The sequence below is a fragment of the Thunnus albacares genome, chromosome 19, assembly GCF_914725855.1.
Source record: "Thunnus albacares chromosome 19, fThuAlb1.1, whole genome shotgun sequence".
NCBI lineage: Eukaryota > Metazoa > Chordata > Actinopteri > Scombriformes > Scombridae > Thunnus > Thunnus albacares.
Window position 1 is genome coordinate 13,885,244 of NC_058124.1, and position 27,421 is coordinate 13,912,664.

Consider the following 27,421-nt stretch of genomic DNA (forward strand, 5'->3'; position numbering starts at 1 on the left):
TATTCATTAACTTTTAAGACTCGACATAATGACTACACCTTCATTTAACAGCTAAATATAAAATATTACTGATAGGTACGATAATGTCAAGGCATTATCTCAAGTATATACAGCCTGATCCCCTGTTCTTGTATTTAAATACAACCTTTACATAATTTAATATTTGCAATCACAAAGATCATTTTGCATCATGGAGCAGTTTAGATATGTATCTGCTTGTGCGAGGTATGAACACCTTTTTCATCTGTGTTAGTCTTTAGGTTCTGTTTTAAAGTTTAAAACTCATAAATTACAACATATGTTTTCCTCCAATGTCATGTAGCCAGATGCTGATACTTACTGTATTGGTACATACTTAAGATAACATAATATTAATTTAAATTACCAAAAAAAGGTCCTTTATTCTTGTTTTTTTTATCTTATATTTCTTTACAAGAGAGATACATCATTTTAATTTTGAATGCAGTTTAATTACAGTGAAGAAATGCAGAATAATGACAATATATCACACAGTATCAGGTATCATAATGATAAAGCGCCCAAAAATGATTACATACCATACAAATCAATTCAATGATAGCACAACATGTAGCACTAACCATTACACTATTGTATAAAGGTTAGTGCTATTACACTATTGTGAAAAATAGCTCTGCCAAACATGGGCCTGAATAAATAGCTCATGCTGTCAGATTGTTTCCATTGTGCTGATGTCAGAGCTCTTGTACTTGGTAATGGTGACCCTTTAGATGAGGTGTCACATATGAAGGTCTATTAGGCCAGGCTATCTATTGTTACACATGTGAATGACTCACAGTGGTGGAAGAGGGGGGTCTAGATATACCAAGGCCAGATAAAAGCCATTGGGTTGCGGGTATGGGTGCACGCTTATCATAATGGTTTCTTTGACATGCAGTCTTTTACTAGAGGTCAGGAGGTCATGGGAGAAAAGAGGGGAAAAAAGCAGAAACTGAAAGCTCAAAATCTGTCTCACGTTTCAAGAATCATATCAGCGACAGACCACAGACATAAAACTTGTTTGTAAAAAAGACTGGAAAAAAAAAACATGTTAGAAATGTCTATATGTCATAAGACCTCTTGTGAATTTTGGTATGGGCTTTTTATGCTTTACACTAATATAAAAACGAGTCAAAACAACTGCTTTACAGATGACTGTATTGCCTTTGGTAGAAAGTAGCTGAGATGCACTGAGAGCAAAAAATGAATACGATTAGATAACTGCATGGAAAAAATGCACAATTTCAAAAAAAAAAAAAAAAAAAAGGCAAATGGACTAAATAAAAGCCTCTGACTCTGCTTTTGCTTTGCTCACAAAGAATCTCTCAAACAGTGGAAGCATTTGGACTGAAATGGTTAATGGAAGGTCAGTCCTTGTACCTTGTAAGACTAGTGCACAAAGAGCAAAGCAGTGGGATAAAGAGGCATTGATAAACCTTCATATTCCTGTCTATAGAAACATGTCATCCTTAAGGGAACAACAATACAGACATTTGACTAGGAGGAGAGAAATCATCGAGATGTTCCTTATGAGAAAAATGTAGGCTCACCTCTATTCAGTCATCATTCATCTCTGTAATTTACATCCAAATGAAAGAACAGGATCATATTTGTAATGCTAATCCTGCAGATGCCTGTCTCTGTGCTGCATGTATGTGCAGCAGTTAGAATATGTTGTTCTGTATTCTGCACACATGTTCAATCAGAACGAGAGCTTTGTGGATTCTAATCTCACACTTTGTGATCTCCAGATATCTGGGGAGGAGAGGTTTGTGCACTGGAATGTGAGGCAAGTGTTTGTCTCAATGTGATGAGAGGTTCAGCATGGAGATTTACATTTTTCTATTAGTGGAGAAAACAGTGGGACGTGACTCCGCAGAATATGATTAACAGAGCTCGGTCGTGACTGTAGTTTTGGAAGACTTGTGTAAAAAGAGGCTCGTTTTTCTTTGCTGAATGTAGATTTTGCAACAGATGTTAAACCAGTGCCATTAAGGAAGAGGTCTGTCTTCTTCATGGAAAGAGAATTAAAGCTCTACTGTCGGACCTTGGTTTAAAAAAATGCAGGTATGGATGCTGATTTATAGTGTAACAAATGTCAGTATAATTTTCGATACATGACACAGTCAAAATATCAATAATCAGAAAATAAGAGGAGAGGGCACCAAAAATAAACTGCAGCATCCACGGTTTGGATCTGGCCAGGAACCTTTGTTTCATGTTGATCCTTATCATACTCTCCCCTAATTTCCTATAATCTCTTCAGTTTAATCTCTAATAAAGGCATAAAATACCCAAAACATATTTGTAAATGAAAGGAAAAAAAGACATTTAACGTCTAAAGTTGCAAAACAATGAAAATCTCAAAAATGACCTGAATCTTTACTTCATTGATGCCTTGTTACATTTGTCCTGAAGAGACAGTTCGAGTGTAAAAAGGCTTTGTGTTTTGGGGCTTTATACAGTAGATGACCATCAGGACACAGCCCCGTGACTGTATATATTCATTCTTCATCCTCGTCTTTGTGTATGAAGTGCAGGAACAAGGAAGTTGTCCTGGCCAATGTCCACCTCTTTTTAATCCACGTCCACATCCAGGTTAATCTCGGTGCTCAGGTTGAGGTAGAAGAAGGCGTACACACAGAGCACAAAGAACAGGATTGCTGCGATGACCAGAAAAGCATCCTGACAGGAATAAAGAAAAGATTTTAAAAAGCAGTATATATATATATAAACATAGTGTACTGATGAACTATTTCTTAATTATATTTTTGCCTGATCCCTCATCTGTCTTTACACTGAGGAGCAGCTCTACTTTGTTTCAATCTGTCTGCAGTGATCTGTAATACTCATCATTTATGTCTATATTTGCCAAGTCCCTATTGTATTTCTTTTCATCTAAAACAGTTGCATTCCTAATATACTGTGAGTAAGAATATATTGTTTATTAGCTTGTTTTGAAATAAAAAATATATATATATTTAAACTGTAACATTAAGTTATGTGGATGTACTTAAAAGACAAATGTAATTATAGGACTGTCAATCACCACACTTTCATATCAGCTACTAAAGCAAAAAAACATGTTTTGGTGCAAAGAGATGCAAACAGTACGAATAAAATTAAGCCTAGTCCACAGTATTGCAGGTAAATATGAAAAAAACTGTGACAAACACATCCTGTCCACATTTCTTTCTGTTTGTTCTTTTAAAGTTCACTAGTCTACGGAGCCCAGGAAGTGTCATGGAGACAAAACTAATTACAGTAGTGGGCACGACTTAATAATTCATTCCCACGTATGGTATAGTTTAGTATAGTAACTCTCTCTCATGTCCTCCAAACAAATCACAAATCAAACACCAAATAAAAGGAAGCCACAAAGCCAACTCTTAATGAAGAATATTCAGCAAAATCAAATATCACGATATTTTTAACCACATACTTTGATATCGATATTGCAAAATTTTTGTAGGCATGACTATTGGTGCTTTCACAAAATATTTACACAATGAGGTTTTTCATAATCATCAGTAATGTGGAAATAATGACACTTTACTACAATGCAGCCTTTAAAACCAGGAAAAGACAACACTTACGCCATATCACGATATTATGATATCCAAAATCTAAGACGATATCTAGTCTCATAACATGATATCGATATAGTATCGATATATTGCCCAGCCCTAACAGCAACTGATGCAAGTATTCTATATAAAAAATGTTGTTTTTTATGTATAGTATTGCCTGACATACAAAAATAAGAAATCAAATAGAGTTAGACATGACAGACATGTTTGTCACTGTTTGTGAAAATGTAAACAAGCTGATAATCATTATGTGTTTCCTGTCCGCACAACACACAATTGGTGTTTTTAAAGATCTCCACTCTGGGAGAATTTGCAAAAAGCCTTGATTTCTAGCAGCCAAAAACACCATCTCAGTGTTGATGGAAGTCCAAGACACACAAACAGACATGTTTTCAAATGTATCTGCATTTGTGTGCAAATGGTTTCAGAATCTTTAATTGTAAACCAGGTCTCCACAGTAGGTGTTCTAACTCTGATGGAGCCATTTGCACATTAATGACACATACACTCTTAGCTGCTTCGAGAGAGATTCACTCTGGGAAATTGTTTCCTGATGAAATTAAAGTGCGAGAAACGTGACACTGACGGTAAACATAGCAGTTACATAACACAATTAACAGCATACTGTATTGTATATGTTCACATCAAGTAGATGATGTTAGTTATGGTTGATCAGAAAACTACAGCACCTCATCTAACCCAGGCCCAAGGTCAGATTTTGCTTCACTTTTTCAAAAGTAATAAAAATTGAGTAGACTATATTTGGAGTTTGTAAAATTTAATTTCAGTGAAGTGTGACAGCACATATATCTGAAGAATGAATTATTGATTTATTGTAGTTTTCTGCTGATGCAAAAAGATTAATAAGAAACATGCTATGGAGTAAAACCGGAGCAAAAAAAAAAAAGACCTTGCAAATTATACAATATCACATTTCAGAAGCCAAGCAGTGAGTGACCGTAGTATTATAATATATTCTATCTGCAATCAATCTCCACAGTTCTCCTGCCATTTTTACTGAGAAGTTTAACTTTCTTCAACAGAATGGCCTATTTTTTCTTAAGATTTTCTATTGGTTAATTGTCAAACAAATTGAGGCTTTCCAGAGGAGTGGCATTCAACTTGAAAATGGAAATTTAGGGCGCTCGTTCATTATGTGGCGCTCACACGATTACAATCTTCATCAGCTGGAGTTTCATTAGGGCCACTCAGAGTATTGAACAATGCCAGTTATTCTTTATCAAGAGAACTCATTAGCAGCAAACTTTCTAATCAACACTGGAGAGCTTGGAGAGCTTTAAAAGAGTGCAGAGTACAGTCTGATTGGGGGTTACTCAAATAGAAATATTTGATTTGAACGTGGTAATTAGCTTTAACGTGCAAACCGGGCCGCAAGAACAAAGGTGTCATGACAAGTGAAAGCAAAACATATGACTCTAGTCCTGCATAAACTCAGTCATAACATATGATTTTAATTTCTGCAGATAGCTATAAGTTCATGTGTGCTCTAAGGCAACTCATACAGAGCTTCCATTTCTGGATTCTATAAGACACTTGGGGGGGAAAAACTTCCTGAATCATGTTATACTCAATCAGTCTTAAATGCCCTGTTGTATTCATGAGTGACAGGCTGAGGTGATACAAGGTTACAGTGAGAGGAAATGAAAAACAGGAAAGAAGCAAACAAGACTAAACAGAGAGAGCCATAATAGATGTTAAAAAAAAAACCCAAAAAAACAGACGCAAACAAAAAAATTGAATGACAATTTGAGAAAACATCAGTTCGGTAATTGCTATACGTAGCACGCACACAGGACTGCAAATTCAACCCACTGGCCAAACTGCTGAATGAAAGAGAAAGAAAAAAAAAAAAAGAGTTAACAATGAGAATGAGAGAGAAAACAAGTGAGAGATAAGGCTCTGCACAAACGAGGGGTGGTGAGGGGCTAATAATAATTGCTCTCTGACGAAGGGGCTGGGGGTGGGGAGGTGGGGAGGGGCGGATGGTGGGGGGGGGACAATTAAAAGGCGTCACAGCATCCACAGCTATCTGTGTACATGTTGTAGTGCCTAGTCATCAGCAGCATTGGTCTTCATTAGCCTCAACCCACATTTATCTACATCCCGGCAGCTTCCAAACAGCTTAAAGTCCTTGCTTAATTGGAAAACTTTTAAATTTCATGCACTTTAGCTTCATATATTAACTGCCAGGCTCCCTTCGCTTGATTTACTTTTCTATTTTGCCTAGGCCTCAGAGAAAAGAGAACTGTTATCAAATCACGGAGGCTTGATTGTTTTCTGCTTTTTCTTGAGTTCTTGCGCAAGGCTTTGAAAAACATGACAAAGAGAAGCGTTTGTAATTCTGTCAGCGACATCGCAAAGAAAGTGGTGTGCTTCGGACGTAGGTAAGTATTTTGTTGAATTGCTGCTGAAACAAAAGGACACGCGATAATGCAATTCAGTTGTTTTTTTTTATTTTAGTTTTTTTTTCCCCCCTTTCTTTGCTTCAGGTTTCAGAGAGAAAGAGAACAGCTGCTTCTCTTGTCTGTGAAAACAATCTGGAGGGGTTTTGGTGAAAACACTTGAATTGTAGAAAACACCTGTACTTGATTGAGATCATTGTTTTGGAGGAGAGCGGCCCACTGTGTTGACTCTTGCCTGGTCTCACAAACACATTTATGTGCGCCCACTCAGACACACACACACACACACACACAGCCTCTATGCCCACATTCTGATGGAGACCCCTGGATGGGGCCCAAGCACATCATCATCTTCATCATGTGGCTCTCTCAGCTATGGCGGCAGCTGCAGCGCACTCGGCATGCTGGGAGCTGGGTGCCTGTCACCCTGGTGACAAGCCACAGCTCAGCAGACATCACCTCATCTGGTTCGCCTTTTATTCTCCTCCTGGGTTTGTTTGTGTGCGTATAAATGTTTGTGTGTATGTGTATGTCAGTCTGTATGCGCCTACACACTAAGCAAGAGAGATTCTGTGTGTTTGTGGCTGTGTGTGGGTGGCAGAAAGACACAAACTGCAAACAACTGTTGGTGCATTTGGGCTGCGGTTGGTAAGCATGTCTCCTCTGTACAAGTCATAGCAACAAATATCAGCCATTAGGTTTGATTACATGACTGGTTAAATAAAAGTTGTTGGTGATTTTTTTTTTTACTGTAAAAAGTGACTCATTTTGATACTATAATCATTCCTTGCCCTTGAAACACATCTTGTATCTTCCTCCTACACTGATGACATACCCTTCATATACTTCCACCCTCATCCTCATCAATATCTTTTGTAGGCCTGCGACTAATGATCATTTAAAATATGGATTCAAATCACTTGTTTTGTCCAACTGACACACCAAATATAGTATATTTACAATCACATCAATCAACATAATAATTCTCACATACTAAAGGACGAAACAAATGAATGTTATGTATTTTTGCTTGCTACATAATTTTAAATTATGAATTCATCATCGAATATGTATCGAGTCGACTTGTATCAGCGAAAATCTACTTCATTATCATGATCCTACCATGAAGAGACTAGGATAATCTGAAAAAATTATTATTATTATAAAGGATTTTTTACAAATGATTACAAAAATAATAATTGAATTTAACATGTAATAAATGCCATAAACCTTTTCCATTACTAAATGTCTTTCCACATGTTTTACGACAGACAGAAAACATCTCAGTGAATTGGAAAAGCCTTACCTCTATCACAACCCATTGACTCTTTTGTTTCAGCTTACTGTACATTAAATGGCATAAAAGCCCATAAAACCTACAAATTCCTATGTGCTATCTTTCAACGCTCCTAACCAACTTGAAAATGTGAATGACGCCTCATAAACCTAATGGCCAGCACAGATAACAGATCCAACATGACTTGTGTGAAGGGCAGACACTACTGTTTGGATCCAGGTTTTCAGCACAGCATCCGCTGTTTTAACTGATACTTTTTACTCAAGAGTTTATTAGAAATGACACTGGATGATGCTCAATAATTACTGGTAGTTAGAATGGCCCATTGAAGAAAAAACAGACAACCAGCTTCATGACTTAAATTGTATTTGTATAAACATATCGCTACCAAACTAGGAATTCTAAGCTTAATGGTCAAAGAAACTGCGTTGATTCACAGACTAAAAATATTTATCATTCCTACCAACAGAAAGAAAATTGCTGTTCCATACAGTCTTACTTGCCTCACAACATACATTCACAAATGACAGCTGGAAGATACCCAGAGCAGTTTCCCTTACATTCATACTGCAGTGGCAGTGCGCTGCTGCAGAATTATGAGTGCTGCTGCTTTAATTTCACAAGTTCATTAATATCATTGGGCTACTAATGATTTTCACTAGCACACCCTACGTTATCGTGGAATTGTTTTGAGTCATCGACTTGTGCATCAAATCCCAGAATCCTCCTTCTCCTCATTTTTCAAAGGACATCTACGTGAAAGGTACTGTTATAAGAGTGGCGTAGCTCCTTTAGGGCAGTGTGTAATGTGTGTGCGTAGCGAACGTGTGGTTGAGCGAGCGGCAGAAAAGTGACTGTGAATGTGACCAGAGCAGAGGAAAAGGTTAGTAGTATGTTGTCAATCTGACAGTAAATGTACAGCACAGGTTACAGTATGTCAGTTAATAAATGCTGCAGCTTCTCAAGACCAAGAAAAGTCACGTCTGTTGTTTCCCCAACTGCTGGAAAAGTGAAGGGGGTTAGCTCCAAAATTAGTGACAACGGGTTAGTGACAATGGGACAATGGGCCTAACCTGACCAGGCTCACTTAAGGTGGACTGACCTTTAAGGTGGACCAGCTACGCTCATTTAGGTTCAATCTCAACTGCTCCTACTGTACACAGAGAACAGAGAAATGTCTGGCTTCTGAGTGTCTCCAAAGTGTGGATCAGCACCCCGACTGCCCCTGCAAACACTGCAGAGTCTTTATCTGTAGCCTCCATCCTCTGCCAATTCCATAAGCATTTTTCTCCAACTTTCTAGGCTCAACAGCTAAATAAGACCCAGGGAAAACAGTATAGAAATGAACAGAAGGCTGGTGTGCCAATTAGACAAGGCAGCAGGCTTGTTTCCTGTGCTGCAAGCTAGTGTGCTGGAGCTACTTTGAAGGCGCTTCTTCTTCTTCTCTGGGCAACCTGTGGAGAGACTGCAGCAGACTTCACGCTGGTTTTGTGACCCCGTGCAATCCACTCTTTAGAGGAGCTGCATTCAGGCAACAACACGCTACTCCCGTAAACACACCATGACTTGTGTGCGTTCGTACGTGCAGATACAACAGGTGGCAGGTTTCCGACACGTCTCAGGTCAACGTTTTTGTGCAGCCCGACAACTGATCACTGTTGTGGGAACAGAAGTTCTCCCTCTCTCTCACTTTCTCAGTCTCTCCGTCCCTTTTCTCTGCCAACTTATCCAGACTGCTCTGCTACTAGGACAGCCCCAAGACAGCCTGTCCTGGCAGCTGCCAGATTCTCTGTGCCCGCATGTCTGCTTGGCCCTTCTGAGATGCCAGCTGCATCTGAGATGAGCATCTCAACCAGAGAGATGGTGAGAGAAGAGAAGAGAAGAGAAGAGAAGAGAAGAGAAGAGAAGAGAAGAGAAGAGAAGAGAAGAGAAGAGAAGAGAAGAGAAGAGAAGAGAAGAACACGCCAAAATCCAAATTGGGCCTATAAAAACCACAGCCAAATCATTGCTGTCAACCAAAGGTTCAGAGACAGAAAGTGGGGGCTTTCTACTGTCATCACAGGGCTGTGTAAAAATCGCAACTTTATATAATGTTAAAAAGGACTCGATGGGAAAGCAAGCGTGACCAAATATCCATTACATTTGGGCTGAATTTCAATCGAAATCGGGGGCCAAGAGGTCTAAGTCAGTTTAATATCCTCGTCCCAGAGGTATTTTTAATCCGACCTCTGAAAATTCCCCTCGTCTTGGGCGTGAAAAACCTGAATTATTCATGAGCAATATCAATATTTCAAGATATGGACTAATCTAATTGGATTAAAGACGTGCTTAATGAGGCCTTGCGTGTCTAAGAGATGCATATTTTAAAACCTGACCATTTCACCCACTGTTTAATCCTCGCTATGATTTGTTCATCTCTGTGTACTACGTGCCAACTGAAGCTTAATGAGGAAGTGAAGCCTTTTGGCTTTTGATGTACTGTAAACAGAAACGATTTTCAATGCCATGAAGGAAAATAAACACGTTCAAAACAATAATATTGGATGTGTCTGAATTGTGTTTTCTTATAACTGACTTTCACTTTAAACAGTTAAATAAAAAAATCTGAGGACTTGATTTCATCTGATGGTATCTGCAGTTTCAAAGAGGATTTAAAAATCTATGACAGCTGATTTTTTTTCGAGCTATTTTAGTAGCAAGGGCTTACTGTGGGCTCTGCTGTGAAATAGTAAAACTGTTTGACTGAATGAGGAAAAGCGTACACAGAGCCACGTTTGCCAGAGTGATAAACGTGGAGTCATCCATCTTTGCCTGCACAACAGCTCCTAATCGCTGCAGTGTGACACAGCAATTGAGAGACACACCTTTCTCCCCTTCTTTCACTTTCATATTACCCAAATCTATCTTATCACTTTCTTATTCATTTTGTTTTCCTTCTCTGCTTGTTCTATTTCTCTGTTATATATAATAAGAAAACTTAAATGTGAATTTGAATCCTGTGAGTGATGTCTAAAGTTTTAAACAACTGTGTGGCTCTTCAAAGGACAGGCAGGGAGTGCACATTACAAAATGCAGGTTGATACATTGTTAGAATCTCAAAAGACTTACATTAAGTAGTGAGTAGCATTAAAAGTCAAGAGTCTGGGATATTGAATGTGATCTAGTGAGACATACTCTCAAACAGGAAGGCAAATAGACAGAGAAATGGAAAGAAGATGGTTGGCAGACAGACAGACAAGCAGAATCACAGATGGTCCAAGACAGACAGACAGGCAGGCAGGCAGGCAGGCAGGCAGGCAGGCAGGCAGGCAGGCAGGCAGAAATAGTAGGAGACATGCAGATACAGACTTCAGTAATCTAAAAAAAAAAAAAAAGAAAAGTCCAAGCCAGTCTCACCCTGAATCCAGAGGAATTCTTCTTTGCTTCAGCTTTCAGTCGTGTGGCCTTTAAGGCTGACTTTGTCTTTTTATAGTCCTGCTTACCTGAAAAAAGAAAAAAAAGAAAAAAAAAAGGTTTTGTTATTGTATTAAAAGGAATAGTGTGATGTGGGGGAACATTTCTTGGCCACTTCAGGAAGTCACTTTGTCTGGCCAAGAAATAGTCCCCCCAGCTAACCTCCCAGAAAACCACAACTTAATATTAATAACAAAACCAAGATATAAAATGTTAATTGTTAAGTTTTATTGGTGATTTTAGCCAGATTTTGTTACCTTTCGACAGAGCCTGCTTAGCTGTTTCTAATATTTATGCTGAGCTTAGCGCCGGCCTGAGCTGCACACCATTCACCTGTGCTCGGTTGACTTCCCATGAGCTCAACTCTCAAGGGTGAGTCTTGTCGGCAAGCCGGCCACCTGGCAAAACATGTGTGTGTGTCTGTGTGTGTTTCACATGAGGCAGAGCCGGCTGTCTTGGTCTAATTAGAAACAACACACTGCAGGAAAAGGAACTTTGCTAACAATAGGGTGGAAAGGCAACAGCTTGCTGAGCAGTGTGTGTGTGTGTGTGTGTTCTGGTACTACTATCTTTGTGAGAACCAATTTCTATGCTCAGATTGTAGAAATATTAGCAAGTCCATAAAGGGGTTATTTAAGTAATCTAGTTCAGGGTTCAATTTTGAATTAGAATAAAGTTAAGGTTAGGGTAAGACTTGAGGTTAAGCATGATAGATAATGTTAAAGTTATCGGTTGGGGAATCAATGGACAGTCCTCATAAGGAGACACATACAGTGTAATAGAGAAATATGTGTGTGAGAGAGAGACCAAGCCCCCAGGTCAGCTTCGAGGTTTTCTCAGTTGGTGATTTGACATGCGGGGGGCCGGTTGGAGTTTTTACTCCAAGCCAATTAAGCCTCATTTACATTGAAAGAGGGAACAAGGAGGAAGGGCGGGTGAGAGGAGAGACACGTCCATATCCACGAGGAAAGGGTGTGGAACAGAAAAGAGTGAGAATGAGCTTGTGAAAGAGGAAGGATAAGGAGGTGTATGTGTGTTGTGGTTCTGAAAACAAACAGACAGAGCTGCATACCACTGAGTATCATGTCTCTTGGGGAGCAGTGGTTCTCCTCTTCTGGGGAGTGCCGTGGAGGAGAGAGAAGATGACCGTTAGCCTGGCATTAAGCAGCTGCTCTGTCTCACCACACACTCATTTTATCTTTTTCACACTTTTTCCTAGATCTCGCACTCAATTCCAAGCGCTTTCTCTCTCCCCCCCCCCATCCCTCCTGGTCCCGGATTCCTCCTCTACCTCCCTCAGACTCAGTGGAGGGCTAATAGAAATGGGGAGCATGTTGCCAGGAGCAGACATTGAACTAGTGGGAATTCACTGGATGTCTCCTCCACTTGTCAGAAAGTGGAGAGGGGGAAATTTGATTGGAGGGCACCTGAGGTTGTTCACCATTCACAAAAATGGTGCAGGGACTTTCAGACTGCAAATGGCTGGTTGTGATAATGTAAGACTACAAGAGGCTTCATAAAATACTACGGTTCCCTTTGGCCACGTAGAAAAACAATGAATCAATATCGATATTTCGATATATCTTCATTGTCTCGACCATGATACAAAAATGTCTGTGTATGTTAACAGTAAAATACAATGCATGTGTGTGGAGAGCATCTCAAAGATGCTTTTGTACATCATTTTAAGGTTTCCCTTTTTCTAGCTTATAACTGCATTTTTTTCATGTGCTGTCGATATTTTAATGTATTACCTTTGTACTACTCTGAGATGTAGATTGAAATGTTAATTGCTTTGAGATGTTCCTCACACTTGGCATGTTGGATGGTTAACTACATCAGATCAACCTATTGGTGTGTGTGTGTGTGTATATGGCAACATTTTGACCTGACACAGATCCGTCTTGGAATGAAACTTTATTTATTTGAATAGATTTTTGTGTCTTGGAGTCGGTACGCAAGTCTTACTTTTTTAATTAATAATGCCGCTTTTTAAATAGCTTTGCACCAACTTGATATGCATATAATTACACCACTTCTATCAAGAAGAAAAACAAACAAAACATAGAGCCATTGTGAAATGTGAAAAAATTAACGGAAAAATATACATGATACAGCGGTAATTATCTTATCTTGCATATAATATGCAGATGAGAAAATTGACTGCTCACTAAACCATAACACATATGCAGTTAACAATGACAACAGTAGCAGATTACCATCAAAACTCAGTCATTTGTGAAACAATGGGTCTTTGAATTGTTACAGAAGCCAACCAAAGCAAGCTTCTCATTTCTAGCCAATAACCGTGGATTTTGTTGGCTGAAATGACCACTGCCTATCAATATAGTAAGTTAATGACATGCCCCTTGCCTTAGGAGATAACATACAGTTTTATCCATTCTTTACACTTATGCTTTTGGAAAGAAGACATCACCCTCCAAACTCTTTCGATAGAGTGTAATACTCTTATTAGAGCCCCATGCGCACCACTTGAGCCCTCGGAGAAATCCAAATCTTGACAGGCCTCCTGTGCTTAGTTATGCTTGCTAAACTGATTGCACAATTGTTGCTCAGGGGCCGGGTTTGGTAAACGGTCAATAGTTGAAACTTAACAGAGATTTATAGACCTGCTCAACTGCTACAATTCTTTTCAACATCAACATGTACTGTATTTGATATATACTACAATATTTGGTCATATCCAGTATTGTATAGGAAACCACAATGCCAATATAACTATGTAGGAAACAGATTAAAATTGTGGAAATCCATGATTTCTGTTTTGTAACAGGTACCAGCAAAGAAATTTTTATTTTATTTTACTGTACTACAAGCTCACAATCAAACAATCTGTACTTTCTGTTTTGATACTTGTTTGCTTTGTTTGGAAATCTGTATCCTCAAGGTCTCTTTTCTGCAGCAGAATCCTGAAGGATACTCAAAGACAGAACAATATAAGAACTTAAGCAAGCACCCACCTGTGCTGTTTTTCTCATGTGTGGGATTTCTCCATGTAAGTCTACATAGAGAAATCACGTTTACATGCAAAAATTTCATCACAACCCAATACAACCATAGCCATCTGGTAAGAATCAATACTTAATTGGAGCAAAATCTGAATAATTGCACCAAGTAGGAGTATGAAATGTTGATATGAAGGAGAACAGCCAGAAAATTACATCAGGCTGTGTAAAGTGTTGTAATATTGTTGTATTATAGCCCTGTATTTTCTTAAAGCGGCACGTTGCCTTTTTCCTCTGGTTTGCTTGTGTAGGTCTGGAGCCACACATACACACAGTAACATACGCAGTCCTGATGATATTGCATTGGGCTTATGGGCACTCCTATTCGTCATTTCTGTTTCCCCTGCTGCACCAGTGCTGTAGACACTTTCTGTCACCAATTATCTACCTGCACTGGGCTACACGCCATCCCCCCAATCCCTCCCCGCTCCTGCCTGCCACACTCAAAAGGCATCACTGTCCTTCTGTACAGCAACGACAATGCCGTGTCTCAGAGGAACATTAGCCCTTGTAAGGCGGCCTAGAGTGCCTGCTGAGAGGCTTCCCTGAGTGCGCCTTTCATTGAAGTCATCACTGATTTCCTGTCAAGAGGACAAGAGAAAAGTGAGAGTGTCCCTCCCACCACCCACACCACTTACTGTACATTCCCTTAGATGTGTGTTTCATGGTTCTTCCTTGCTCATTTGTCATTGGGTTCACCTATAAATGGCGTCTGATTAAGACTGAGGGAACATGAGTTTTTATCTCAAGCTATTGTTCTGCGAAGCATAACGAGACAGGTAGGTTGTATTAGCTAAAATTAGCCACATGTGATTGAGCACTCGAGAGAAGGAGGGGGAAAGGTATGTGATTTGTGTGTCACACAAATTGGCCGTTAAAGTGAAGCTACGAGAGGAGTAAACATCTAAAAGTATCACAGTTTGTCTGAATGAAAAGAAACATCAGAAGAAAAAATAATCTATATTATTTGTCATTCGTTTGTTCCTATGCCATATATACTCCAAATATACTGTGTGTGGATGCTCAAATTCTGTGGCAACTTTACCAAAACCTGATCTTGTCATAAATGAGAAAAGCTATTTCAAGACGTTGCATTAAATGCCTTCCTGCCAACTGTAACTGCAACAGAGTGGTGCAGGGTGAAAAAATAGACAATGTAGTGCTGTAGGATGATATGCTAGCTAATTGGTGGTCACCACGGATACATAATTCACACTACTCATAAGATGCAGTAAGCAGAAAAGAAAGGAGGGTAGACAACCCTTACTTAAGGCTAAGTAATCTACCAGAAATGTGCAATTGATGTGCAATGCATGATTGGCTAATGCAGCACCTTGCCTTATGACATCACATTGCGTTGCAGCAAACATTAAGTCCAGTTTGAGTTTTTTGCCAGATGACCCAGCATTGTTTTCCTAGAGCCATCTACGTTGGCATTCCTGCTGCCCCGATTCAAATAAATGAAAGGGCTGTGTCTTTTCACTCAGGTGTCTACTCATCTCTAATCAGTAAATCACAAGCGATACGGACTTCTTAATGATGCCTTGAAAAATGAAACTGTAAGGTTTTCAAGGAGCAAAGAAGTTGATAAATACCTGTAATTCCATTTACATCTTTTATCTATATATTTGCAATAAAATTGAGACAATACTGTAAAAAGCTACTGTACACTTGTATGGGGGAAAAAGACAACAAGCGAGTGTATGAATGTGTGAAGAGTAAAACTAACATACCTGTGGAATTAAGCATGTGTGTGTACGTTTGTGTCCATGGGGACTAGCCGTCCTGCTTATGCACCACATGCAGAGTGATGGGGTTATTTGGACAGACAGCCCACCGTCCAGTGCTCTCTTGGAGCCCTGGGAAAATTCGGCAAACATACTGACAGCGTGTCCGACAGTTCTCCATGCTTTGCTGTGTCTATCTGGCATGGCGGCCAAATAGTCAGTGACCACATGGTGCGGATCGCTGGCATCTGCCAGAATGCATAGTAGTGGAACTGGAGGGCTGATGCCAGACACATGGGAGATATTTAGGCCTTGTCCTTTGGATCATGTCAGGGGAGGAGAAGGGAGGTAAAATCTCAGGTGTCAACAGGGAGCATAGACATACCTGCAGAAAAAGGTTATTACTTATTATTTCTTACTTCTTAAATCAATAATTTCTAATTTGCCATTTGGGTGTCTTTATCTGTTTGGACAATTTTCCCTAATGTGTTCAGCAGGCAACAGCAATCATTACTTGACCACTTGCACTTCCATGTAAGAACACTATAGCTTTACCTCTCCTGAGGGCAGCTTGGTGCAGTCAATTATAACAGGTTTAATAATGGTATTTAAAAAGAGAGTGTCAACAGTGGTCCCCTGATGGCCATCTGACATGACAAAAGCACTCCAGCAGAGATGATGGTACAGCTCAACAACCAGCCTGGACTACTGCTGATGTGCCATGAATAAGCCACCCTATTACGATTTTAAATTACCATGTGTGGCCTATTCCTGCTCTCAGAAGACACAGCCCCATGCTATCTTTGAAGACTTAATTTTCCTCTCTGATGTCTTTTTTCCCCTTGTCTCTGTTTTCCACCTTTGCTGTTAAACAGTGGTTCACTGAAATTGCCTGATAGCCATTCTTTTCAAAAAAGAAGGAAAAATGGTAGAAATTGAGGGGTTGGAAGGAGGCGGCGGTAGAAAGAAGACCGAAGTGTCCCTGACATCTGCGTTACATATTTTTGAATTGATGAGATGGAAGAGGATATGGAGAGGAAGTGAGGAAGAAAACACTAAATAGCAAGGAGAAAAAGGGGGGAAAAAAAGAGTTTTCCAGCATCATTGGTAGAGGAGGTGACAAAAGGAGAAGTGGCTTGTCATGTTATGTCTGTCTCTCATTTGTTGAAGCTGCTGGGTTTTACACGATGGCTGACAGCTAAGGGCAGGGGTTAAAGTTGCCGTAATGATCCAGAATGGTGTTCCAGCGCCTTCAATTAATAAGTAAATAAATCTGATTGGGAGTTTAGTACATAATAATGTCAAGTGAGTTCATCTTTCGCGAAAAAGTTGCAAAGACAAAGGTCCGGCTTGCCCTCGGGTGTAATATTCCCTCCAACCACAATGTGGGTTGCAATGGCAATCGCATTTCTGCTCGTTGACTCCACGGTAAGCGAAGACTGCAGAAGCAGCAATTCAAAGACTAACTGTGCTGAAAACTTTAGCCAAAATATGAGATATTCGTGTTTTGTTATGTTTGTGGTGAATGAAAGTCACAAGACTTTTCTTTGTTTGAACTGATATTCATCTGCTGGCCTTCACCAAGTTTGTTCCTGACATTTATTCAACTGTTTCTCTGCTGTGGAACTGGATGAACAGTAAGAGACAATGTTATTTTGTCTCTGAATTTGTCATATTTATAACGTAACATTATTGATAATCTCTCCACACGATAACATTGGTAATATTAATTGGTAATAACAACAACAAATGAACATACTACTGTCTCCTGACTGACAGTGAACCACTGTAGCATTATTGTCTCTGATGTAGTCAGACAGATAAACTGATTCAGGTAAACAAAGCCACGTTAGGCTTTGTCTGATAAACAGCAAACATGGGTGTGCATGATGTAACTCAGTAATATTTGAAGTGTGAGTTATATAAATGACTTGTGTGGGAATTCTGCACCTTTTTGTCTGAGCTGTCACAAACTGATCTGGAATCTTTCCAGACTGATACTGACACAAGACAGAAGAGTTAGTTTGTTTTTCATCTTTTGGAATACACTTGCACGCTCAGATTTCACTAAGTTATTGATCTTTTACACTGAAATGTGTTATTTTCATTTCATTTCTCTCATGCTTACTCTCTACCCCCTAATCTTGTCTGTCTTTTGTGTTCTGATAACAGGCTGCAGGTTCAGTAAATCCAGATTTCTTTAGTTCTGCCTTTCTCTGTCTGAAATCAGTGCAGTTCAGGTCCATTCAGCTGCTGAAGAACTATGAGGCAGCATGTGGAGCAGCAGGACTGATTGATATGTTTGTGACTAATGTATTTTATATCTGTGATTATATGTTTTCTTGGTAAAAGCAGAATCACAGACAGCAGGCTGAAGTAGCTGCAGCTGGAGTAACAGAAACAGCAGATACCTGCTCAGCCTTCTCATCATCACCTCTGACCCTTAGCAGTGGCCTTCATTAGGACCTCTAATCCTCCAGGTCTGATTGGCTCTAGGATCCAGGAGCACACTGGATGAGTACATAGTTTCAGTTCAGCATCATGCTTTTTCCACAGCTGATATATACTGATGAGTACCAGTAATCTCACTGGGTTTTGCATATTTTCTTTACAGTCACCAGAAACCCAGCCTGATCTGAACTGAAAGGTTCTCTGTGATCACAGCGAATGGATACGCCTATAACTGTGACATCATCAGGAGATCTAGATAAATGGACTTGATGCTGCCTGTCAAGTAAATATGTACTTGTGTTTTTTTCATAGTGCAATGTTATTTTGTGTAAGTTGTTTTTAATTAAGTAATGTTTATTATGCTTGTCTGTGTTTTGTCTTGTTTGTTAGCAGTGCTGAATGTGAAAGATGATTCTCTGAAATGAACAATATAATAACGTAACAATGGACACAACTACAAATCAACAAGGTCTCAGCACTGATGTTCACTTCTTTGGTTGGGCCTCCTTTGGACCAGTGGGATCCAGAAAAATATGAAAATGGGTCCTTAAAAGAAGGTCAGCTGATCACATAGCCTGTCCACAAAGAAAAAAAAGTCCACTGGAGCTCACAGCGCAAATCAATTTGGGAGTTATTTTGAGGTGAGTCATTTTTCCCTGCTGCACCGCTACACCGGATCTTAGGGTTCTCCCACCTGCCAAATCCCACTTTAACCCCTGGTTAAGGGATATCTGCAGGCTAAATCATCCTTTTCTTTTGTCTCAATATGAAAACACATGCAACTATTGTGCTGCTCTATGAGACCCCAGCCCTTATAGCCTGGAAATATCAACAAGACAGAGAAATTTCTCAACATGCTATCACATCCCTGAGAAAGATTTTCTTTTAGAGAAATAAAAAGGAAAGAACTCAGGAAAGAGGCCATCTGGCTCGAAAATGACAAAAAGTGAGTCTTGTTAACGCCAGGAAATATTAAACCTAGGATAATCTGTGCGTTTTTGGGCAATTTTGCAAGCAACACAAGAACAATATAGAAAGAAGCCAGTCATCTCATCCAGACAAGTATTTTGTTTCCATCTATCTGGTGAAAAAACAACTTCAAGACTTCCAAAACCCTCTCATGAGGGTTACTTGTATGCAGGGATACCACATCTAAGATAGCTAGTAAGGCATCAGAATCCTCTTGATTAATGTTCACCTTGGACAACTGATCAAAGAAATCACCAGTGTCTTTCAAATAAAATTTCAAATTGGATACAAAAGGCCACAATATATGATTATGAAATGGGCTCAGTCAGCCATTATTGGGTAGTGTCACCTCTTCTTGGGTTAGGACCATACACAACACAACACAACACAACACAACACAACACAACACAACACAACACAACACAACACAACACAACACAACACAACACAACACATCTTGGTTTTCCCCTTGTTTATTCAACCTCATTCCTGAACTTGTGCTCCAGCTTCCTCTATATGTTCTATTCTTCTTGTTTTGCAGTGGCTTTGATGACTGTCTCGTCACTGATAAAATTATGTTCTCACTCTCCAGATTTGACAAATCTTAATCACAGTTGATTAGGTAATCTACACTGACCTGGATATGGTCGAATCTCTATGACCCTACAGATCTCAGAGCAAAAAAATGTGTATTATAAACAATTAGCAGCATTGTGTTCCATGGTATTTGCTATTTTCTTACACATAAGCAGGTTTAATTGAAGCACATTTATTTCTAAAGCCTGTTTCACACACATTTTGAAAGTCAGATTGTGTTACTTTCTGTTTTCCATACAGTAAACAAACTAAATTATCTTCGTCTTATGTTTTCTTACTGCGCCTCGGCCTGCAAAACCCATTACCTCATATATGAAACTCTCCACCAGACTTTCAGATATACCAGCCAGAAAAAGCACCACAAGCAGAGGCCCCGAGTTGTCAGAAGAGAAAAAGAGTAAGATGTTTTTGTTCATCATGGAATACATATACGAATATAAATGCTAAGTAGTCTGATATTATATAGTATGTTGTTTTAATGTGCAGTGCATGGTGTAATTTGGGATGCCTTTACGTCAACAGTTACTGGAAGCCAGGAGAACAATGCTGAGGAGCCGAAGAAGAAGCCAAGAAACACTTTGCTCAAAATTTTTCCTCCCATTATTTGACGTATAAATAATGACAATCTTGATATGTGTGTGTCGTGACATAGTCCATTTCTTAATGAAGACGGTAGCTCATGTAGTAGTAAATATGCATGAAATAATATGGAAATACTATGTTAAAATATGACATTTGATTCTGTCTCAAATAAATGTGCATCAAGTGTAATAATAATAATAGTAATAACAGAACCAAATACAAATTTAATACATTAACCCTTTCACGCATGAATTATTAAATCACAGAGTAAAACATTTGTTTATTGTTTATTTTTACTCTTAAACAAGTGAAAAATCATGTCAGTAACTTTTTTTTTTAATATATTGAATTTTGAAATGCATCAACGGAGTAAAAAGTGATTTATGGAAATCAATATAGGCAAAATTTAAATTTATTATTCAATATCACAAAATCACAGAGAGAGTAAAAAATGACATCCAGATGGAATTGTAGACAACACTTTGGGGGTTCACCACCAGGTAGTTGGGACATGGTACTACAACTTAAATGGTTCAAGATGGCTTCCAAATATCTGTCTACTGTAGTGGACACCATGCATGAAAGGGTTAAATTAAATGTATTTTTTTTAATGAACAATAAAGGCATACATATGCAAATAGAGAAATTACTAAGATTTAGGGCCCACAATGTGTGGTTGGTTTTCTGGAAGGGAGGGGTTTCCCCTCAAGCTGTATCCAATCAACTAGGGAAAAGATCCAATTTAAGAAAAATCAGCACATCTATCTGCCAGTCAAGAGTGACAGTGCACCTTCTGCACACAAACCCATTTCTTGGACTTTCTGGGACAGATGATTTATAGAGTCATGCAGGATACTGTATACGTTTTTCATGACAGTGTTCCAAGATGTCCTGAATGTTTTATAATTTTCATCTTCTGGAGTGTGTCACTTTCTTCATCGCATCTTCTTCAGCTGTAATTGTTGCCATCTCTATTAGGGAACTAATTTTCTCTACTTTGTTCACCCATTTCAATCCTTGTACGGGCTCCTGGTGAGGGTATTCATTGATCAAGACCATTAGATCAAGGGAAACTTTATAAAACATCTAACACAATTTGGTTCAAAAATCTTACTTGGAGCTAGGGGGCGCCTTTTGTGTCTAATGAGACTACTACTAAGGCTATGAGGAAAAAAGAACTTCCCTTTGATTTGCGTCGGTCATAGCTGCTCACAATTATCCAGCTTCGCCAATGGTGACCTTTTGGTTTTGTTCCACAAAAGAAAAACAATGACAAAAAGACACATGATGAGCTGTGATCTTCAAGCAACCACAGCTGGCATGCTAAAGGGGACCAAACTTATGATTGATACCAACCATATTGCCTTAGTTAGGCCTTTGAGATGTAAGAAGAAACAAAATACCGCAGGATTAGATTGGCATTAAACTTTGACAAAACAGCTTCTGACATGACATCAAAGGGGCAGTTTTTTAAGCATGGAATTCACTTTCCATCAGTGATGTTGCCTCAGATGCTACTTGGTTGTATCTGAGTGTACTACTTGTACTGTACACTAGTTCTAATTCAGTGAATCTGGTTTAAAAGGTATACTATTATTATTATTTAGGTATATTATTTTGCTTGTATTCGGGAGGCTTCTGGGCGTCAACGTTTGGGCAGTTGGTGTGTAGCCCCCAGCCAATAACAGCACATAGGGTGTGAGGTCAAGACTCACACCCTAAGACTAGTGTAGTGACCAGGTTACATCACTGTCTCCGTCTCTCCCCTCTGCTCCACTCTGCTCTCTGTCTCTGTGTCATGGACGCATAAAGAGCTGTACGTCTGTGTGTCTGCTTGACCGAGGGCGGGGCTGAGCTACACACACGCAGAGCAGAGAGGCCACAGCGGACAGGATGAAGCTCTGCATTAGCACAAAATCCAGCAATGTGGCAGCTTTCCCCAGGGTTGTGCAGAGGTATGGGTGTGTTTATTTGTGCTTTACAATAAAACCGCCATGAAACAATCAGAAAATAACATTTTATTTAACTGATTCATGGCTTTGTTCTCACCAGCGTTGCTCACTCTCTTCATTCACTCTCTAGCTCTCTCTCTCTCAATGAATACCCCTCCCACTCCCCTTACAAGCATGTAGGAGAACCTACAGCCACAAAAGCCACGAAAGGCCCCCTCTAGAGCCAGTGTTTGGTTTGTCTGTTCTGAGCTACTGTAGAAACTTGTCAGTGCAACATGGTGGGCTCTGTGGTAGAGGACCGGCTCCCTATGTAGATGTAAAGGGCTCATTCTAAGGTAACCAAAACAGAACGATTCTTATTTTCAGGTGATTATACAATAATTAAAAACATACTTATTAATATTATACAATAATTAAAACATACTTAGTAATATTATATTCCATTTATGCCAAGTCCATTCTGTTAGATGCCGCTAAATTGTACACACTGCACCTTTAAGTGTGACATTAGCTTGTTTCTATATGAGAACAATAAAAATGATTTGTGTTGTGGTAAAATTGCCCACAAAAGATAGAGTTATGAGTTTTGTTAAAAGAAACAAACAAGTCAAGGTCCAATCCCAGCTGTCAAAAAGTGTCATGAACTAATTTTTTTTTTTTGTCACTTAATACAGTGATTATGTTTTTGATGTATCTTTAAATCACTTAAGTCTACAAAATGCAAAATTAATGGCAAAGTTGCTTGAGCCCTGAGGGTTTATGTTATGCTATGACATAAACAAGCTTTTTTTTAAATAACCAGCCAATGTCAAACTATCTCACAACAGCAAGTATTGTTGCTTGATTTAACACTTACCAAAATTACAGTTGAACACTTTTCTGTTGATCACAAATTGATTAACCATAGGATAAATGGAGACTCACCAATCTGTTTTCGGTACTGATCAACTGGTAATTTGGTCGCGCTGGCATCCTTCTTCCCCATTCTCCTTACTCAGCCTGACAAGAAACGAGTAGAAAAACAACCTTGTGAATGAACGAATTTCACAGCTGGGTCTCAATGTTACACCTGATCATTTAGTTTAATCAAATACGGATATAGCTCCATTCCTGTTACTGTAGCCTGAGATAACTTGTGAAATCTGCAGGAAGGATTCAAGTTAATACACAATCATATATAGAGAAGAGTAGTCAGTTTTGATCAGGCAGATGGTTTATCTCTCACATACATCTGCTAGACATAATTAAATTAATTCACACCACCTTCCATGTGTGTTACGTTCACAGTATGTGCATTTCCTATCCATCTCATTTAGTCTAACACCATTTCCCTTCACACCATGAGCTCTCCTTGATTACCCTGACAGCTCACAGGGAAGATATAAAGAGAAAGAGCTAGAAATAATAAAAAAACAGTATCTGTAGGCTCCACATGTAACTATGCTTGTGTAAAAGAATATATGTCAGTCTGTGGGTGCATTTATGTCAACACAAGTGCATGTGCAGCACAGTCAACAGAAATAATTACACCTATATAATACTTTTCTTTACAAAGTGCAAAAAAAATCAGTGTGTGTTTCTTGCATCCACCCAACATACTTGTTTCTCAGTGAGCTCTCTGCTCTAAATTCCAGACAGGCTCCCTCACAACACACTGCATCAATCAATATTGTAGCCTTTTGTTTAAAATAGTGGAAAAAGCAAATATGAGACGACGGGCAGGCCAGTGCTGTCTGATGATACTGGAATCCCTTTGACCTGTTCTCTGTCTGAAAGATTTGCGCATGATTAGATAAATAATACTCGATATCCACCAAGTCCTGCTCAGCTAATGATAATTGATTATCATGAAAAGAGACCATGTTTAACTGTGACAGAAAGATAAATGTGTAAGCAGGTGTGCACAAGGGAGAACAGAAAAATATGAAAAGAAAAAAAAGTATCTATGTGCATCCAAGAAGAACAAGAGTGGTGGAGACTCTAGAGGTGCGGCCGGGGAATAGAGGAAAGAGACTGAATTAGCATGCTCAAGGAGCGTGGCTGGCTGCCTGTGCTGACTGATACCTTCTCATGGGAGACCGCTGCCTTGGGAGACCTGGATTTTACCTTGCACTAAAAACACTGTTTTCAGCTACATTTCAAACACTGTTAGTGCCAGCAGAGAAGGAGGATGTATACACAGCTATTGTTCTCCAGCGGTTGGAAACCAGAGTCAGCAAATTAAAGGATGTGAGAGGAGGACAAAAGGAAGAGAGGAAATTGTCCAAATGTAATGTTTACAGTTGGACACAGTAGGCTCTCGGATTTGTTGGCTGTGTTGTACTGTGCGGCGATATCTAAATTGCAAAAGAAACACATTTGTAGCCTCGGTCATCATCCATGGTCATTCCAATCTGAAGTTGCCAGAGATGTGTTAAGCATATTTTGCGTTTGCAACAGAGGGGTATAAAGACACATAATTTTACACCTTAGATGCAAAGGTGATAAGGTTGGTATAATATTTTGGTCATTAACAGTACTTAGCATAATCTCAACCTAATTGATAATATAATTATACCTAGTAAGTCAGTCTTGCATTTTATTTCATGATGACTTTTAACTTAAATGCCTGGGTTCCATCCCTAGTACAGTAAAACCTGCCAAGGTAACCTTGTACAAGGTGTACTGTGCCATCCCCGTTAATCTAAGGGTGAATGTCTCCCCTTGAGTAACGTGTATCGACTCACAAATGAGTTTGCACATGGCTGCACAACTAAATTTTATTCCAGGAAATACTGTAGGTATTATGTCACCCTCTAGAAAACTGCATTGAAGAACAGGAACAAAGTATGTGATATACAGTTTTAAAGGTATACAGACTTGAATCCAGAGGGTAAGCAGATAAAACAAAGACATCTTACTAGTTTAATACAACAGCCCTGAAATGAAGATAATAATTTTTGAAAATTTTGTTGAAACAGTTTAGAGAGTTGTTAATTCAACTTTGTGGTCATTTTGGAGGCTGTAGTTTGTGGTGCTGCTGAATTACACTGTATTATAATGAGATATGTGTCCAATATTTACTGAATTATATTAGTGGACCAAATATTAGAAGAGTACAACACCTCTCACAGCCCTCTAAAAGATTTTTAATGAACATTATAACCTTAATGAAGGTTACTGCAGGTCTGTTGTATTAGACTGCATCAGTTTTAGCCAAGTGTACTTAAAAAAGTGTGTAGGTACATGCAAGGTATAGGCTATAATACAGCTTGGTGTCTGGGAGCATTGTGATGTCTGGATTATGGAAGTACAGCTCTCTATCTGTCATCATTGTGGAAACACACCTACTATGCTCTGTCGTTTAAGTATGAAACCAGCTACTGTACGTGTGTATTTACAGACTAATGTTGCTTGATATCAACTAGGCTATGCATGTATTTGCAAGTCTTTGCTTTTTGCAATAGAAACATGGCGACAGTTTTATCGCGTGCAGAAATCGTATTGTAGTTTACAGTTATCGTATTGTCATTTTTAACGCCATTGGTAATACTTCAGAGTAGATGGATATATGTTTATACAATAAACATCCCAGTAGAGCTGTAAGTACGTTAACTTCAGGCTTCATTCATTGCATTCACGGAGACACTTACTCTGCTCTTGTTTCTCCAGAGAATAATTCGCTTAGCGCTGCTGTATCTGCATTACGAAACGCCTGGCGACAGGATGACAGAACTGTTTTATTGTACTTTGCTCTAAATTTCTTCAAAATGCCAACACACCGCTTCTTCCACTGATAGTTCCTGGTTTCCACGTCAACGTTGGTATCAGGAAGACTTTTCCTCCAATCAGACACGAGTATTTGTCGAGTTGACCAATAGCACGAGTGAGGGGCGGGGCGAGGCGGGGCGGGGCGGGACGCTCAGACAAAAAACATTGAAAAGCGCGTGATGTGTTGACACTCCCATTCATCCCAAAATACTTGAAGCTCCCTGCGTCTCCTGACTGTGGGGTATATTGACTTCGTAACCAAGGTAACTACATTGGTTGTTCCTAACATTGCAAACCAAGTCATTATTAAATAATTAGACCAAACAATTATGTAATTTGGTATATTCAGCCTAACCAAAGCACAAAATTAAAGACAGAGCACCACAATAGGAAGACCTTGTGCACACCTGGGTGTTACCTGCGAAGATGCACCCTGGCATCTTCCTAAAATTTAAATGTGTTCTAGTGACAAATACATAATGTTCTATTAATTAAAATGTCATATTAGTTTGACACGTTGGCCTTAAGTCATTGCTTGTCAGATTACAAAAAAAAATGTCATAGTTATCCTTGCTGGAAACAGTAGCATTGTGCTGTGACAATTAAAGAAAGCAACAGCCGACCTCATCAAAGACGAGGCAATCTCACTCCGCAGTGTTCATTTCGCTTTCATCAGTCTTTTTACATTTTTTCTTTGTTTACTGTGTAGAATTTTATTTCCCCCTAATTGCATCCAGCCTCATTGCTGCCTGGGGCTTTGTGCAGATTATGGGTAGACTTGCCACCGCTTGTAACTTATTGAAGTTTAAAATTATTTTCTGCTCTCCCATGGGCACGCCATTTGCATGCAGCACAGCAGTAACTATGTAATCTGCCTAAAATGTGCCTGTATTATGCTTTACTTTGTAAGAAGCTGCCATTGATAGTGAGCACTTTAACACTGCCCCTTAATGGAACAACAAGTATTTGAATGACGTTTGTCAATGATGAATTTTTATTCAGAGAAACATTGCCCGGGAGACATGAAATTCTGCTGCATATTCACTTAGAAGGCTTTCATAAGAGAGGCACTGAAATTAAAGAAAAGTACACTTAAGATCTGTACTGTAACCTTAACATACTATAATTTCATACTATATAAACACATACAATTTACATACATGTATGTGCTAGCCCAAAATCTGCTAAAGCTGTCATGAAAGCTAAGTTATAACAGTTAACAAATAGCTTCAATAAGAAGCCTGAAAATGTTGTCTTAATATGGCCATCAAAAGCAGCATGAGTGTAGTTAATGCAGAGCTCAAATGTTCTCTTGTTATACTAAATGTGTGTGATTAATTTCTCCCATTGAGTGAAACAAACCAACGTGCTGTGCCTGTCACATTGATAGATATGGAAAGCATTAGTATCAACAGCTAATGTGAATGAAAACTAAGCAGGATGGATTTGCCTGATGAACAGTTGTAGTGTGTGGACTGTACACGTCACTGAAATGTATAGATAACACTTTAGAGAAGATGAGAGGATTTCTCCCAGGGCCTATTAGCGTGAATTTAAAAAATCACCAACGATTGAGTACCCCGTGT

General features: G+C 39.1%; 1 protein-coding gene across 3 annotated transcripts; it reads right to left on the minus strand.

The window, feature by feature from the left end:
* Positions 1-448: 448 nt before the first annotated feature.
* On the minus strand, positions 449-25,902 carry triqk (triple QxxK/R motif containing). 3 transcript variants are annotated; one of them, XM_044336511.1, is made up of 5 exons: positions 25,718-25,902; positions 23,010-23,084; positions 11,854-11,892; positions 10,725-10,810; positions 449-2,703 (listed from the first exon to the last, which is right to left on the minus strand). In XM_044336511.1, exons 2-5 carry the CDS (start codon positions 23,068-23,070, stop codon positions 2,596-2,598), a joined length of 294 nt encoding a protein of 97 aa, XP_044192446.1. In that variant the 5' UTR covers positions 23,071-23,084; positions 25,718-25,902; the 3' UTR covers positions 449-2,595. The 3 variants fall into 3 exon arrangements, with proteins under 3 accessions (XP_044192446.1, XP_044192445.1, XP_044192447.1); XM_044336510.1 differs by having other exon boundaries at positions 11,854-11,895; XM_044336512.1 differs by lacking the exon at positions 11,854-11,892 and having other exon boundaries at positions 25,718-25,898.
* Between the last annotated feature and the right edge of the window lie 1,519 nt (positions 25,903-27,421).

Bases quoted from the DNA above. Each gene is read 5' to 3' on its own strand.
- triqk (XM_044336510.1), bottom strand. From the start codon at position 23,070: ATGGGGAAGAAGGATGCCAGCGCGACCAAATTACCAGTTGATCAGTAC. The intron at 10,811-11,853 runs GTATGCAGCTCT...TTCTTTTTTCAG, and splicing joins AAGAGACATGATACTCAGTG to GTAAGCAGGACTATAAAAAG. The intron at 2,704-10,724 runs GTGAGACTGGCT...TATTCCTGTCAG, and splicing joins AGAATTCCTCTGGATTCAGG to GATGCTTTTCTGGTCATCGC.